General features: G+C 46.7%; 1 protein-coding gene across 2 annotated transcripts in view; it reads left to right on the top strand.

Moving 5' to 3' along the window:
- LOC126518330 (uncharacterized) overlaps positions 1-18154 on the top strand; it is a 156352-nt gene that overhangs the window by 35828 nt on the left and 102370 nt on the right. For both annotated transcript variants that reach the window (XM_055064121.2, XM_050168177.3), the window contains exon 4: positions 8283-8437. In XM_055064121.2, the coding sequence (XP_054920096.2) occupies positions 8283-8437 (155 nt within the window). The remainder of the gene's footprint in view (positions 1-8282; positions 8438-18154) is intronic.

The following is an 18154-nucleotide window of genomic DNA, read 5'->3' as shown; positions in this document are numbered from 1 at the left end:
AGATTACAGTGTTCTGCGTTTTTGATAATGACGCCATCGATGGGAGAGCACGTGGCTATGGGTTGTGTAGGTAAGTTTCTGTAAGCCTTCGAATAAAGTTAGTTGCGAGTTCATCGCTGGCCTGTGTGTTCCTGCCTTCTGTCTTCGTCTTATTGCGCTGCCCCTTCAACATGTTCAACCAGTACCAACTCGCCCAAATGTCGATCCTTCCTTGAAAACGCTGCGCTCGTTACTTTTCTATCGAGAATGTTCTGTCATGCTGACAATGCGCAGGCCATTCGTCACTTGCAAGTACCAGGCTCGCAGCGCTAAAGAAAGGAAATGTAGGCAAGACAGATGATGATTGTCGTTGTGTGGCAAAAAAATTTGGAGGACGCTTATGCATCGCCTTTAGGAGTGCAACGAGATGGCATTCGAAGATCTCTGACTGCTTCTCACGCTTACCGGAAACTGGAGCGTATGCAACCGTAATGTTTACCTGGAAACGATTGCCGTGAACGCTATGCACCAAGGCGAGCCTTGTGGTGGAACCACGGCCTCTCGCGTGGGTCGCGATGCGGCGGAATCGAGCGCCAGCTGGAGTTAACGCAAGGAACCGGGCGTGCCGCTCCGTGACCTCCAAGACACTCATCGCGCCGGCGCGCGCAAAATCGCGGACGCCGCGGCCGGTTTGAGTATTTGAAAGGGCATTCTTTGAGTTTTCGCTTAACAGAAGGATGTTTTAAAGCCAAAGCTTTACTGGCCGCGAACTTGCGATTTCGCCGTGGCGGTGCTCGGTGGACGCACATGACGTCACAACGCGCGCCTCGCCGCGGAGATTTCTCTCTCTCTCGCTCCCTAGTGACTACTGCGCATGGGCCACTAGTAGCACCGAGCCACAGGTGTTGCGCCGCTGTTCGGCGCCGCGCCTTTCTCGTGTCGCCGTTTGGTATGACTTCACACCGCGCTCCTCGCCATTGCGCTCGCCTCCCCTCGCTTCGCCAGCTGCGTCGCATGCCTGATGTCGGAGGATTGAAAAGGAGAGTTCGCGCGCGCCGCAACCACAGTTGAGGCGGCAGTATGGACGGCGACAATTCTGATAAGCAGGAGGACGCCTGGAATCGACATCAGAACGAGATGAAGAGGAAACGAATCGCCCAGGAAACAGACGAACAGCGCGCCGAACGACTGGCTAAACGCCACACGATAGCTAGACAACCAGAATAACCTGGACTTGCAATCAAGATTAACCAAGGCTAACCTTCCTATGCCTTAGTTTTCGCTACGTATACCCTGGTATAGCCGAGGTAAGCCACTGCCAATTTTTCTCGTATAGTCAAATTACAGTCCGATAGCTATTGTGTCTGTAGGTTGTGTGCAAATCGTAGTTTACAGTTATTCTACGTATTCTAGCTTCAGAAATTCAATCAGTTCAGTCAATTCCTTGCATCACATGGAAGGCCTAGGTATACGTGGTTCGAAAATTATTTTGCCGTTGGGAAGGCCGACGTAGGACGTCGGATTTTCTGCGAGACGGGATCCTTAACGCTGTGGCGTTAATATACACCCCGTAGGGTGCATCTGTTTTTAGTGTGTACGGGGCCTTGCTTCTCCAGAGTCAAAAAGCTGTTGTCTGTTAGCTTGGTTGTCGATGCATTTGTTAAGCCTTTCCAAAAAGATGGCGTCATCATGCGTATGCTAAGAAACTCGGTGCCCTTCCACTTTGTGAAGAAGGGTGACACGCGAAGCTGTGCATGTGGGCCCCTTAATGGCGAACTGAACCTCCGCTGCGAGTCGGCCCGGCATTGCACTGTCTTCAAGATCGGCCCACGCATGGGGAGTTCTTAACGCCTGCTTCACCTCAGCCGCAGGTCGGGCTGGTATTGCAATATCTTCGGCATCGGCCCACACGTATGGGGAGTACTTAACTCCTGCTTTACCTCCGCCGCGGGTCGGGCCGGTATTGCGCTATCTCCGGGATCGGCCCACTATGGGGAAAATCTTGCTTCCAACAATGACACAGAAATTTCCTTGGATGGCAGAAGTATACAGCTTCGCTGTAAAAAACTAGATAGAGAAATGGGCGGCTGCGAAAAACGTGAACGAAAACAACTTTAAATTTGTGGTGCTTTTCTTGGGCGCCTCCTATTATGGCCGACCCAACCCTGCCTTGACGGTTTTACCTCGCAGCTCAAACCACGCCTGCGGCCGTGCTAAGAATTGGCGAAAATGCGGGAGTTTGGACGTCATTCGTACAATATATATATATATATATATATATAGGAACAATACGAGAACCAAGAAGGCATTGCAAATTCTCGTACTACTAAGACAGCCTTCATCGTTTTCGTGGCAGCCAGGGGCTTTCCAAATGGCTCTTCATTTGGTCATACAATTCAATGGTTCTCTTACCACCCATACAGGAAGTGGCCGATACTAGGGATAAACGCGTAATGGTGTTATATTAACCAATAAGGAAAGACCGAAAGATACAATGTGTGGCCCAAGACCTTCCTTCAGTTCATTGCTCCGTCGCAGCTGCACTGGTTTCAACAAAAGATGACGCCGGTGCTAACATTGTCATAAGGGGATTATCTTCGTCAGGGCAGCAGCTGCCCTTGTTGCCAGTGCTTGCTTGCTCTCCTACGGAACCTACAGCACAACCCCTTAACACTTCGCCGTTCTGTCGCAATCTTCGCCGTGTCTTCGCCTTCGCCACTCGGCGAGATGGGAGGGAGGGATTACGTCTGCAACTCAGCCTTTTGGCTCGCGACACCAAGGAAATCAGTCGTTGCCTGACTAAGGCAATTATTGCTGTCTAGACGTTTGATCTAGCGACACCCCTTGCCTCAACCACTGTTGGTCTCTTCTTCAAGTCTTCCTCTTTTTGAGTGCACCTGTACACAGACGCACACAAACACTGCACAAGTGTGTAAAGATTTACCGGAGCTACTGGGTGGTCTGAAAATTTCACTTTTCACGCACAGCCGTGCAGTGCGTGAAAATCTAGTTCCTGATTATCTTCGCAATGGCGAATCTCGGACATCTGAGCCACTGCCGCTGCTTCGTCTGCAAGTGTCTCTGATGTAGGATGTCCTGAAGCTTCGGCGTGTTCGGTTTTATAATTTTGTTACCAAGAACACACTGCCCATACCATAAGGGATTATTGCAGGAAGGGCACAAGGACAAACAATAAACATAATGAACTCATAGTTTAAAAAGTAAATAAAAAATATACAGAATCTGAATAATAAACATGATAACGAGCAGCATCAAAGTCGGAAATATAGAGAGAGGTTAAATATATATGCCTATACAATATAGCAGTATTTACAAAACGCTACAAATAAGGGTAGCAAATAATTTTCGAGAAGTGACAAAAAATTAGCAAGCGACAAACTATTGGTGATAATACCAGGTAAACCATTCCACTGTCTTGTGGCCAGCGGAAAAAAGGAGTGTGTAAAATAGCCAGTTTGAAAAAGATATTCCTGTAGGATGTACGAATGCTTAAGTGGTGTTATTCTGGAGTTTGCCAAGGTAACGTACTTGGAAGTATTGACGTTTAACTTGTTACGAATTTACTGGTGAAATAATTTCAATCGCTGGACTGTGGCTCGGTTTTGCATTTTGAGTATTCCGGCTGTTTTTAGTAGAGTACTTGGAGAGTCTGTACGTCGATATTTATTCAAGATGTATCTAAGTGCTTTTCGTTGCACTCCGTCTAGCACGGTAGTAAATTTGCTTGTCGACAAAAACCAAGCTGAGATAGGTACTCTAGTGTTGATCTGACGACTGCATTATAAGCTAGGAATTTAGCTTCACGTGGACCTTGACGTAGGCGCTGATTAGGAAAGAAAAAGTGACTTAGAGCCGTTCAAGTAATACGTTTAACATGGGAGTACCATTCAAAGTCAGCCGTTAGAGTTCGACTAACATATTTGGGATCTGTGACTGCGGTTATGGGGTCATCGTTTATGGTGTTTTCTTGTCATTCTAAAACCAGCAGTTCTCTTACCATTGAGATCCATTTGCCAGTTCGTACACCACGCAGGTACTCATTTCAGTGCATTGTTTAGGATTACATGTTCATCTGGTGAATTTTCTGTCTACAGTATACAGCCGCCAGTGAGGAGCTTTATGTTGACGTGAATTTCAGTGGGCAAGTCGTTAATATAGATTAAACATAGTGCAGGTGCTACAACGCTGCACTGGGGCACACGAGAGGTAACCTGAGTTAGTTTAGAATTCGTATGGTTAATCTGCACAAGTTGTGCCCGGTTAGTCAAGCAGTTCTTTGCTCATTCGCTAATGGACCTCTTCCCGAAAGTGTGCTCATGTTTCAACACCAGTTTCTGCATGTGAAACGCGATCGAATGCTTTTAGAAAATTAAGGAAAGTCTGTTTGGTTTTGGTCGTCTATGTTACTGGAAATATCATGGCTTAATTAAACTAGTTGAGTGACTGTGGAACAACTTTGACGAAGCCAATGCTGAACCATAGATAAAATGCGATTTTGTTCGAGATAAGTATTTATAAGGATGATGTACTTAACGAGTTTACACAATCATTTTTAAAAACTTTTTGTGAGTAAACAAACAGGGACGAAGAAGAGGAGGAACACAAGGACGAGCGCTTCCTTGTGTTACTCCTCTTCTCCGTCCCTGTTTGTTTGCGCACAAAAAGTTTTTAAAAAATCAATCTGTTCCAACTACGCTGACTCGCAGTTATGCTAGAGTACACAAGGTGCTTGTGAGACAGATGGGCCTAAATTCAAGGGCTCATCTTTATCGCCTGACTTGTGTTCTGGGGTAATTTCAGCGGTTTTACAGTGATTTGCAAAAGCACATGAGGATAAAGATTGGTCATACATTAAGGTTAAATAATGAAATATTAGCCCAGCATATCTTTCAAGAAAGTTACTTGAATTTTTGCTGGTGCTGGGTTTTTCTTATTCTCTAAATACAGCAATAGGATTTTTACGGCGAACCATGTTGCAGTTAAAGGTTCCAGGAACAGAAAGATGCGAAGTGCGGCAAGTTGTCGTCTACTGTAAAAAATTGGTTTAAAGTAGTCATAAAATATAGGTTAGCTCCGGCTTCATTCTCTTCCCGCGTAATTTCGATACTGGCGTTACATGTTAGCAAGACGTGGTTCCAGGGTTTGTGAGTAGATGACTTCAAAAAGTCACCGAGAGTGTTTTAAAAGTACATGCCTTTAGCTGTCATTATTTTAGCTTTTATAATATGTATGGCTAGAGTGAGGATTTGTTTGAAATTTGCCTGAGCATTCTTCTTCGAACTATTTGAAACGTCACTTGTAGCCTGATGGGCAGAGGTGGTGCACACAGGCTTTTCCTCCGAGGCCTTATCTGTACTTCCGCGGCAAAACATTCAACTTCTGCCAGATTCCCCGGTTTTAACGTTGCGATATGCACATTCGCAGAAAGTGTCCTCGCATTCCACGCTGCTCACAGGTGGTCCAGCGTTGTCGACGGTCCTCATTTCGATGCAGCTCCAGGCTGCATCGTGCTCACATTGTGTTGTCTACGACTTTACTCGCTTGAGCCGTTCGCCTTGATGTCTTACGAGTATTTGTGTTCAGGAAATGCACTGTAACGATTTTATGGTGGCGATCCGTAAAAAATTGGTTGTGCAGTCTTTGCGCGTGTTAAATGGCGAGTTCTCAGCAGAAGACGCGAAGTCCGCGGCATCTTGCCAGATCAACTTCCGACATGTCAACAGTTGACACCTGACACTTTCATCAAGCAGTGCACGAACAATGCTGTACCTTATCATGCGTTCTAACGTAGTCCAGAAATTTGAGTTCTCTGCGAGACGCCCGAGTAAAGGCTGGGAATTCTAGAACACTCACCTCCCAGCTGCGTCCGCATGAAGAAATTGTAGCTCGCCACCATCTCGTGCACTTATTCAATCTCCAGATCATTTACCTCGTCGGTGCACCACAGTTCATCTGCTTTTCAATGCGTAGCCATTCTAGGTGACTCACCCAGGCAATCTGTCCGTGGTTTGTCGGTCCATCGGTAACGCAAATCAGAATACGCTCCATAAAGAAAAACAGAACAAATTCCAAATAAATATTTGAACAAAAAAGTTGGCGGTGGTGAGTTTCGAACTTACGAGCCCACGCTCAGGAGTATCTGGACTAAAACACGCTTGCAGAAGACGAATATAACTGAACCATGTGAATGTGTTATCGCGCAATATAGACGGACAAACAGTCACAGGGTTGATAAGGAGCGATGAGGAGTTATATGGGTCTGATCGGCTGCTGATGGTTCGACGCAGTTGGACATGCTGAATAGCTATAAGGGCTCATGGAGCAATTCTGATAAGGTTGACAAGGACTGATCAGACTTCATAAGGGTCATATCAAGTCCGATAAGGTTAAGGACCGATAAGAGTTGAGAAGGGTCGGATCGTGTTCGACAAGGGGTTGATAAGTGTCGGAACGATCCTGATGAGGCTGATAACGACCGATAAAGGTCGATAACGGCTGGATTGAGTCTGATAAATTTAATAGCCACCTGTAAGGGTTGATAACGGTTCTACACTGGTCGCATCAAAAGCCAAACGAGATCACAAAGCTAAAAAATCGCGCATACTTACGTGTTCTTATTTATCCTTTTCTCGGGGACGGAATTTCACCCATCCACAACTTAAAGTTATGGCTCAGCTCAAGATGCGTCCGCATGGTTGGAACTATCTGGAATGCTATTGGTTATTCCATCCGTTGTCTCTTGTCTCCGAAGCTTGTGTAATCTGATTGCATGTGCGACGAGAATTGTGTAGTACTTTCTGGAAGACACGCGGTCACCAGCGATTACTCTGGAACCTTCGATGACTTATGTATAAAAGCCGACACGATTGACCGGCAGATCAGATTTCCACGATCGCTGACTGTACTCGCCCTTATCGTTGTGCTTAGAGTGTAACTTTTGTGGGCGCAGGTTTGTTAAGTAAAAAGCCAAGTTATTCGCCGTTTTGGTGTGTTTTTCATCGTCACTATGTGACAATATAATGAGCCCTCTGCTGCTTCATCAATCACGGTAAACGTACGCCGTGTCTAATGCGTGGAGATGAGCAAGTGACACAATTCTTGCGTATACTTAGACAACTCCATTGGAGTATTCGCACAATTTTTTCCGGTTGGCACCGGCCTTGCAACACTAGGCAGTTTTAATTTAACGTTAGCCTAATAGTGCGTTTAAGGGAACTGGCATTACTGTTCCGCAAAAATACTTTGCAGAAAGCAAGTTTTAGTATAGTGTGGTAGCGACGTTTCCTTGCGGGATGCTATTTATTACACTTAAAATTTTACATGCATATGTACCTAAGTGATTCTATCTATTCGCCAAGTTAGCTTGTCCGCAATTAAAGCCGGGAGCGGGCTGTACTTATACTTTCCATGTCTGCCGATCCGCAGTTAAATCAATACAAGCAGCACAAGCTGTCGACCATGACCTCCGAGATCTCCGGATGTCAAAGGCAATACGCCATTAGGCCTCGATGCGTTCGAAACTAGAAGCCATCTTGAAAACTCTGCAAGGTTATCCATAATACGCTGTCGTCGAAGCTGCCTGAGACTAACCGAAAGCCGCTTACACAGTCACTTGCTGCGAAAGAAATTAATTTTACATGAGCAATGCCAATTTCACTTCCAAGCAGGCGGCCTGGACTGCCGCCATGCTTTACGTAATCTGCGTAAACCACGCAAAGACGGTAACGTTAAATCGGAGAACTAGCGTGCGTACGCTGAATGCAATGTGTCGTTTAGCGTTCTGCGCATGCACGTTTCGATCCCGCTCAACCGCTCTTAACGCTAACTTAAACCTGTCTACTTTGATTGCGTTGTCGGCAAGTAGCATCGCCAGTGACACCCAGCGTTTTCCATCGTCGGTGACTGCGTTCGCTTCGAAATTCGCCTCGAAATACCAAGCTTCTTGAGCCTTTCGAAATTTCGTCAAATGAATGCACGGTATCTCCCGCTTGTATCAGGGAATCAGTCCGTCGAGGCCATCCTCGTTGCCATGCACTGCTGCCTCGCGGGAAGGAATCACAGCGCGATAACTCATATCCGTCAACGAATTAATTCTTTTTTTACTCGAAAGCGGTTCTTTTGATGCCGCCCTCTACGGGGACGGTCTGGTGCACACGGCTGATCGCGATGCGAGTAGTGCTTGAAAATTAGTTTCGTTGTTCTGATTGCTATCCTTACTACCGTCATTAGTTTTATCACTGTTCGTGCTGCTCATGCTTTCGCACACCTCTCTACTTGCCCAGCCTCATACACAGCCACAAGGTGTGCGTGGAAAACGTCAGGAAGGTAAGCTACTGCCCAAACGGCATCCCCATTCAGACCAATCTTGACTACTTCGACAACGAGCTTCGCAAGGCCCCCAAGGAGAAGTGCTCCGCCTTCACGGAAAAGCGTACGGGTAAGACCAGGACTCTTGCAAACGGACGCCAAACCTGCAGTCTCAACGCGCGTATGTGAATTGGGTCAAATGCCAACCGCTGTGCACATTTTAATTGCGTGTCCTCAGTAAGATAACGTCGAACATATATGAGTGCATTTTGCAAGTAGCATCAGTCGTATATCACTTTTGGGACCAGTCGTATAAGTCGTATAGCACTTTACCCTTAGTCGTGCGCCCCAAGCTAATTTATCTGATTGCCCAACTGCTGTAAACTAACAATAATTCAAGTCCGGACTCAATTATTTTAAGGTTTAGGATGATAGATTTCCGCATATAAAGTGTAGAGAAAACGGGAGTGCATGCCACAATTTTTGCACGATGTTACAATATTTATCTTCACTAGCTTGTTTAGAGCAGCGCGAACTATTCACATGCATGACCGTACCGGCTATTGTGGCGAAAGAATAGCGATGGCTGTGGAATAGCCATTTGTGATTAATTTTTTTTAGTGAGTCCAGTTTTTTGACTACTTCGAAGCGAAGGACATAAATGGTCTAAAAATGAAGCCGAATAAATATATTATTGATATTCTTAGCCCGTCTGTGACACATATTTACAACTTTTCCTTACGAACTGGCATTTTCCCACAGAATATTAAGAATGCTAAGGTGACGGTAATATACAAAAGTGGACATAAAAACATCCTCGGGAATTGTAGACCTATTTCAATCCTTCCCCACCCCGCAGGGGCGTCTGCGTCAGCAGGCGTTTGGTGTGTTGCGACATCACGTACCCGACCACACGAGGGTTGGCCCCTCCCGCGTGTAGCCGTGCGCGGCTTAGCCGTGTCTGGGGAAAGGGGGATCCTGGAGGTTGAGCCGATCTGGGCGTCTGGAGCTTTAAGGCCCCCCGGCAGAGGCAACACACCTCTTGGGCCTCTGCTACAAATAGACGGCACCCCCGGACTGACCCACCCGGGAGAAATCGGTAGTTGCCTTTTCCTGTCTCTCTTTCCCTCCAGCCTTCGTCTTTTTCTTACTTTTCACCTTTCCTGTCTTCTCCTAGCTTCCGCTTACTTCCACTTTTTCCAGGCAGCAAGGGTTAACCTTGTGTGAATAGCCAACCTAGGTTATTTCATATTCGGTTATAGTAATTACGTACAGCTGGCGTTTGCAGGACCTGTTTTTACAGTTCCTGTAGCGTCCCCTTGTAGGGCTCCACGGTGGGTGGCTGGCGTTATTGCCGAAAACTACACATTCCTCTATGGATAATTCCTTCCCTCCACTGCCTATCGCCCTCAGAAAAGAGGGCGCACCGATGCAGTTTTCCAGTTTTTTGGCCAGCAAAAAGAATCCTTCCCGTGTTTCCCTGTCATTCATTCTGCAAAACCAGATAAGCCAGCACGAACAATCTCACCCATCCTTGTTTCCAAGTCAATGTCTGAAGTCTTTGGTACAGGTTATAAGGCGTCGAGGATGGCAAGCGGTGATCTCCTCTTGCAGCTCCGCGATCAGAAACAATATGAGAAATTGCCAAAACTAGTGTCATTTGGGGAAACCCAAATAATTATAACCCCGCACCGCACGATGAACACAAGCCGCGGTGTTGTCTCCGACGATGGCTTGCTCGATCTCACTGAGGCTGAACTCTTGGAGGGCTTCAGTGACCAGAATGTTATCAATGTTAACAGAATTAAGATGAGGCGTGACAGCAAAGAAATCAAAACCAAGCACCTGATACTCACATTCGGTTCAAGTATTCTGCCCGAGTCTGTAGATGCCGGGTACATCAAACTTCGTGTTAGGCCATATGGGCCAAATCCCCTCAGATGTTTCAAATGCCAAGGTTTCGGCCAGAGCTCGCAGAGCTGCCGAGGCCGCCAAACATGTGCGAAATACAGTGCCCATGAACACACGCCTGAAGCTTGCGAGAACTCTTTGCATTGTGTAAACTGTGATGGGGAGCACGCCGCGTACTCGCGGTCGTGCCCGTCTTAGAAAAAAGAAAAGGAAATAGTCACGATCAAAGTGAAAGAAAATATATCGTTCAATGAGGCACGCAGGGGGGTGACATACCTGCCTAAGATCAGCTTTGCCGAAGTGGCGCGTCAGGGGGCAGCGCCACAACGGTCTCCGGCGGGTGTCCGACTCACACCCAGTGAGGCGGCAGTGAAGTCATCCGCCCCCCCCCCCCCCCCCCCCGGCGGCTGCAGCTAGCGCTGCTACGCCAAACCAGCAGAAGGGGCAGGTGCCCTTCGGGCAGGTGCCCCCAAACGCCTCGTCCAACGTGACGAGGCCTTCACGCCAAACAAAGCGCTCGGAAGAGCGCGTGTTTGAAATTTTTGAAATTTTGAAATTGAAGTTTATTCAAAATAGGAAAGTACACAGGAAATGTTGTACAGGACATCTGGATCCCTAGCTCAAGGCTAGGGATCCAGATCCAGTTTGTGTCCAGCGCCTCGCAAGAGGCGATGGACACAAACACCTGCAAGACGGCGCCACCAGCGCCTAAGGAGCGGCGAGGCACTCTCGATCACTCCAAAAGAGACAAAACTCCCGTCACGGCGCCTGAAAAAGGCCCGTTAGCTAATCCTTGTCTTTTAAACACACAGCACCCAACACATATAGCATAATGGATACACAAACACTACAATGGAATGTTAGATGACTTCTCCATAACCTCGACGACATTAGAGAAATAATACACAAACACAACCCCAAGCTGCTGTGCATTCAAGAAACGCACCTCAATCCTACCAATACAAATTTCCTTCGAAACTACACCATCTTCCGCAAAGACCGTCAGAAGGCTAATGCCTCAGGCGGTATAGCAATAATAGCCGACAAGGCGGTAGGTTGCCGACCCGTCGCCCTTAACACGCCCCTTGAGGCAGTGTCCGTTCATGCCATCCTTTTTAATAAAATTGTAACTGTGTGTTCCTCTTATATACCGCCGAACCAGCGTCTCGAAAAAACAGACTTTTATAACCTCATTGACCAGGTTCCCGAGCCTTCTATACTCGTGGGAGATTTTAACTCTCATAACACAATGTGGGGAGACTCGCGATGCGACGCGAGAGGTCGACTCATTGAAAATTTCCTTGTAACCTCCGGTGCGTGTCTCTTTAACAAAAAAGAACCAACGTGTTATAATCCACATCATAACTCGTACTCATCAGTACACCTGGCGATCGGCTCCACTTCCATCTTTCCTGATTTAGAATGGTATGTAATTGAAAACCCATTCGGAAGTGATCACTTCCCAGTAACGCTGAACTTCGTAAACAAATATGACTTGCATCCACACTTCCTTCGCTGGAAACAGGCCTCAGCTGACTAGGAACGTTATAGGGAATCCACCCACATATCACGAGATTTTATGGATAATTTTACTATAGATCATGCTGTTTCATACTTCACCGCTTTTATCATTGACACCGCTGAAAAGTCCATTCCTCAAACAAGAGGCACTTCATTCAAAAGACGTGTCCCCTGGTGGAATGACGATTGTAGAGAGACGTTGAGACAAAATAAAGCTTGGAGCAAACTACGCGAAAGTCCTACAGCAGAAAATATAATAGAACTTAAACAGGTTAAATCATAGGGAAGAAGGACGCGACGACTGGCAGAGAGGGCAAGCTGGCAAAGGTTTCTCTCGGGTATAAATTCGTATACTCAAGAATCTAAAGTATGGGATGGGCTGAAAAGGCTTAAGGGGCGAGAAATTCATCCGTTGCCCCTAGTAAACGGTGAAGCAAACCGCTTGGAAGATCAAGCAGACGCCCTTGGTGAACACTTCCAGCACGTTTCCAGTTCTAACCATTACTCTAAGGCATTTCTAAAACACAAACAAGTAGGAGAACACAAGGCTATCGACCGCAAATGCAGACAGAACGAACCCTTCAACCCGCTTTTTAACATCACCGAGTTGAGAGCCTCCCTGTCTGCATTTCAGAGCTCCGCACCTGGACCGGATAGGATCATGTACGACATGATTAAACACATCCCCAGTGATACTCAAATTGCTCTGCTAGCACTTTTTAACGCTATATGGGCTGCGGGATACTCCCTGCCGCATGGAACGAAGACCTGGTCGTTCCGATTCTTAAGCAGAGCAAGGACCCCATATTAGTAACAAGTTACCGCCCAATTGCACTTACAAGTTGTATATGCAAACTTCTTGAAAAAAGGATAAACCGTCGACTTTTACACTTCCCTGAATAAAAAATTTCTTGATCCATATCAGTGCGGTTTTAGAGTAGGACGATCTACAACCGACCACCTAGTGCGCATGGATGCGAACATTCGCGACGCCTTCGTGCATAAACAGTCCTTCTTATCCGTGTTTCTCGACATGGAAAAGGCGTACGATACAACTTGGCGTTACGGTATCCTGCGTGACCTATCGACGCTGAGCATCCGTGGCACTATGTTAAACATTATAGAAAGCTACCTGCATAACCGTACATTCCGAGTGAAAATAGGTAAGGCGCTGTCGCGTGTATTCATACAGGAAACTGGGGTACTCCAGGGAGGCGTACTGAGCTGCGCGCTCTTTGTAGTTAAAATTAACACGCTTCGTAAAACATTACCCCATCTATTTTTTATTCCCTCTACGTAGACGACATACAGGTAGGTTTCAAATCCTGCAACCAAACAGTCTGTGAGAGGCAGGTACAACAGTGCTTGAACAAAGTCTCCAAGTGGGCAGACGAAAACGGGTTCAAAGTGAACCCCAACAAAAGTTCTTGCGTTCTTTTCACCATGAAAAAAGGGCTTGCTGCAAATCCCACCGTTCGAATATATGGGTAGCGAATACCGGTAAACAAGGAACACAAATTCCTAGGTGTTATACTTGACTCCAGGTTTACATTCATTGCCCCGCAGGGGCGTCTGCGTCAGCAGGCGTTTGGTGTGTTGCGACACCACGCACCTGAGCCCACGAGGGCTGGACCCTCCCGCGTGTAACCGTGCGCGGCTTAGCCATGTCCAGGGAAAAGGGGATCCTGGGGGTTGAGCCAATGCCGGGTGTTCGTACCTTTAAGGCCCCTCGGCGGCAGCAACACGCCCCATTGGCATCGGCGTCACGTAGACGGCACCCCCGGACTGACCCACCCGGGGGAAATCGGTAGTCGCCGTTTCCTGTCCCCCTCTCCGATCTTCGTCTTTCTCTTTCGACTTTTACATCTTTCCTGTCTTCTATTCATTTCTTTTATTTCCTATTTTCTGGGCGGCAAGCGTTCACCTTGTGTAATATATCCAGTTTTGGGTATATATATATTAGGTTATGGTAGGAATGTACCGCTGGCGTATGCAGAATAGAATATTTCTTATCCTGTGACGTCCCCATGTTGGGCTCCGAGGTGGGTGGCTGGCATTCCTGCCGAATACACTAAGCATATATATGGCTTCTTGTATCCCCCCACTCCCTGATCGCTCCCTGAAGAGGGGGCACACCGGTGAAACCTTCAACTTTCTCTTGAAACTGAAATAAATTTTTCCCAAATACCATGTAATACATAGTCAGCATGAAACCAAGACAGTCCGCACAATATCCCCATTTGTTATCGCAAAAGGTTTGACAGAAGCAATCGGCCCTTGCTACAAAGCAACTAAAATCGGAAGCGGCGACCTACTTCTCGAAGTGCGTGACAAACTTCAATACAGCAAATTGACTAAAATTGTTGCGTTTCGTGACATTCCTGTCTCTATGGGCCCTCACCGGTCATTGAACACTGTGCGCGGTGTCATTTCTGATGATGACCTCCTTGAACTTAGTGAAAGCGAGCTGTTGGAAGGATGGCAAGACCAAAACGTGGTAAAGGTGCAACGAATTAAGTCAAGGCGCGACGACAAGGAAATTCCAACACAGCATCTAATAATAACGCCTGGAACAAGTGAACTACCTGATTCATTAGAGACGGGATATTGTAAACTACGCGTACGGCTGTACATTCCCAATCCACGCCGATGTTTCAAGTGTCAGCGTTTTGGGCATGGGTCTCAAAGCTGCCGAGGGCGTGCTACTTGTGCAAAATGTGCATCTAACGACCACACATCAGACAACTGTTCTTCCACAACCCACTGCGCTAACTGTGACGGAGACCACCCCGCCTATTCGCGATCGTGCCCGTCATGGAAGAAAGAAACACAAATAATCGAACTGAAGGTCAAACTAAACATTTCTTTTCCAGAAGCGCGCAACCGTTTTAGTGTCCAAACCAATCGAATCCGTCCTACAGTGATGTGACGCGCCGGGGGGCAGTGCCACATCTTCTGGCGGCCGCGCAAGTCACCCAGAGTGTGACTGCGGTTACGCCATCAGCCCCCCTGGCGGGAGCAGCCACTGCTCTACCGCCCCCTACCACAAAGGGCCAGCAGACCTCCGAGCCTGCCGTTTTCAGGGCCACTGCTCGTGCAGACAGGCCCGAAAAACCCCCGAGCGTGCTCGCTGAGCGGGCGTCATCCAGCGCCTCTGACGAGGCGATGGATGTAACATAATCTTCTCCGGCGTCTCAGACGCCGAAGGAAAGGCGTTGCTCTCTGGAGCGCGCCAACAAAAAAGAAATACTCCGCATCAACGGGCCTGGAAAGGCCTCTTGAGCCAACCTAATTGATATCTCTTGACACACACCATAAAACACTTTCAATATTGCCACACAGGTAACGCATTGGAATGTGAGAGGTCTAATACACAATCTTGATGACATTAAGGAGCTCCTTCGCAAGTTTAATCCAAGGGTGCTGTGTGTGCAAGAGACACACCTCAATCCTTCACATATTAACTTTCTCAAACAATATGCCATTTACCGCAAAGTTCGCAGTGACGCCTACGCCTCGTCAGGCGGGGTTGCTATTATAGTTGATAAGGGTATCGCCAGTAAGCATTTACATCTGCAAACGCCCCTTGAGGCAGTGGCAATCAGAGCCGTGCTGTTTGATAAGCTAGTTACAGTTAGCTCTCTCTACATCCCTCCGAGCGATCAACTTTGCAGAACAGAATTCGAGAGCTTTATCGCAGAACTCCCCGAACCTTACATTGTAGTGGGCGATTTAAATGCACACAACACCCTCTGGGGAGGTTCTCGTTGTGATATGAGAGGGCGCTTATTAGAAAACTGCCTTTTATCTTCCAATGCATGCCTACTAAACAAGAAAGAACCCACATTCTTCAGCGTGGCGAACAAAACGTTCTCATCGATTGACTTAAGCATAACATCAAGTACACTAGTGCCATAACTGGAGTGGAACGTGGTAAAAAATCTATATGGGAGTGACCATTTCCCAATTATCTTAAAATTAACAAAAAGCGATAAGTTTTCTCCACATGTGCTCCGTTGGAAGGTCGACTGTGCTGACTGGAAACGATACAGAGAGCTTACACATTTGACCTGGGATGACATCTGTACTCTCTCAATCGATGATAGAGTGTCATATTTGACGGCATATATAACTGATGCTGCATTAATATGTATCCCTCAAACGAATGGATCACCCTCTAAACGACGTATTTCTTGGTGCAATGAGCAGTGTAAGGAAGCCCGCAAAAATCAAAATAAGGCTTGGAGTCGCCTTCGCGACTGCCCAACTACGGAGAAATTTATCAGCTTCAAGAAAATAAAATCAGAAGGTAGAAGAACGCGCCGCCTTGCCAAAAGGGAAAGCTGGCAAAAATACATCTCTAGTATTAATTCATACACAGACGAAAGAAAAGCCTGGGCAGAGTAAACAAAAGGCCGCGAAACTCATCCTCTACCATTAGTAAACACGCAAACAGACACTCTTGAGGGCCAGGCTGACTGTCTAGGAGCACATTTCGAGCACATTTCCAGTACATTTCATTACACAGATACATTCCTAAAATTCCGGCGACAAGCAGAACAGATGACTCTGGGTCGGAAAGGCACATCCAATGAAGTATACAATCGTCCATTTGGAATGGCTGAGTTCCAAGCCTCACTGAACTGTGGCAACAAGTCCGCTCCAGGAAGTGACAGAATAATGTATGAGATGATCAGACACTTACACCCTGAAACCCAAAAAACACTGCTGTCACTCTTCAATTCCATGTTCTCTGCCGGCTACATTACTTTTGTCTGAAAAGAAGCAATCGTGATCCCTATTCTCAAAGAGGGCAAGGACCCTTCCTCACCCAACAGTTATAGGCCTATAACTCTGACTAGTTGTCGTCACGAATTACTTGAGAAGATGATTAACCGTCGCCTCATCCATTTTCTTGAAAGCAACAAGATACTCGATCTCTTTCAGTGCGGTTTTAGGGAGGGTAGATCCAAAACAGATCACCTTGTCCGCATCGAGACAAATATCCGTGATGCCTTTGTCCACAAACAGTTCTTCCTGTCAGTATTTTTTTATATGGAAAAGGCATACGACACAACCTGGCGCTTTGGAATCCTCCGTGACCTGTCTGAAATGGGAGTTCGAGGCAACTTGCTGAACGTGATTCAGGGTTACCTCTCCAATCGGACGTTCCGTGTTAGAGTTGGTAACGTTCTGTCTCGTCCATTTACGCAAGAGGCTGGTGTTCCACAAGGTGGTGTGCTGAGCTGCACTCTTTTTATTGTCAACATGAACTCGATCCAGACTGTCATACCACGTACTATGTTTTATGCTGTATATGTGGATGACATCCAGATAGGTTTCAAATCATGTAACCTAAGTATATGCGAGCGACAAGTACAGCTTTGCATAAATAAATTATCTAAGTGGGCGGACCAAAATGGTTTCAAGCTAAACCGACAAAAAAGTACATGCGTCCTGTTTTCTAACAAGAGAGGCATACTAGCGGACCCCGCAATAGATCTAAATGGAGAACGGCTATCTGTGAGCCATGAACACCAATTTCTAGGAATCCTTTTAGAGAGTAAGCTGACTTTTGTACCACACCTGAAGTATCTGAAATCAGAGTGCCTCAAGTCTATGAATTTGCTGAAGCTCTTGTCACGTACATCTTGGTGAAGCGACAGGAGGTGCCTTTTAAAGCTGTACAAAAGTCTAATATTAACTCGCCTTGACTACAGAGAAATAGTCTATAATTCTGCCGGACCTAGTGCTCTGAAAATGCTAGATCCTATTCACCACTTAGGTATCCGCCTTGCTACAGGCGCCTTCATTGCTAGCCCTGTGCAAAGCCTCTACGTCGAATCAAACGAATGGTCATTGCACTACCAAAAGACATATTTAACTTTCTCCTACGCCATAAAAGTTAACTCAGATGTTAAACATCCTTGTCATTCTACTATATGCGACTTGTCCACTGCTGGCTGTTTCGTAACCGTCCAGCCACTAGGCCTCCTCTGTCCCTCCGGTGGGAAGCACTCAGAAAAAACAGGGGTCCCTCTTTTACACAATGTCCTAATGGCTCCTACACGGCTTCCACCGCCTTGGGAGTGGCAGACTATCCAATGTGACATCTCTTTCTTAGAAATATAGAAACGAGCTCAGGAGGCACACATGTATTCGCATTTTCTGGAACTCAAGGACAAGTACTCATGTGATGAATTTTACACAGATGCTTCGAAGTCTCCAGCTGGTGTTGCTTACGCAGCTCTGGGACCCTCACTTCTAACATCTGGACCACTAAACCCACACTCCAGTATCTTTACAGCGGAAGCATACGCCATTCTTAAAGCTATTCAACACATGCGGCTCACAAATATCGCTAAGGCTATTGTGTTTACAGACTCATTAAGTGTAGTGAGAGCCATAATTAGCT

This window comes from Dermacentor andersoni, chromosome 11, assembly GCF_023375885.2.
Source record: "Dermacentor andersoni chromosome 11, qqDerAnde1_hic_scaffold, whole genome shotgun sequence".
In the NCBI taxonomy this organism is placed as follows: Eukaryota; Metazoa; Arthropoda; class Arachnida; order Ixodida; family Ixodidae; genus Dermacentor; species Dermacentor andersoni.
Note: the sequence above shows the minus strand (reverse complement) of the source record. Positions and strands in the feature narration are given on the sequence as shown.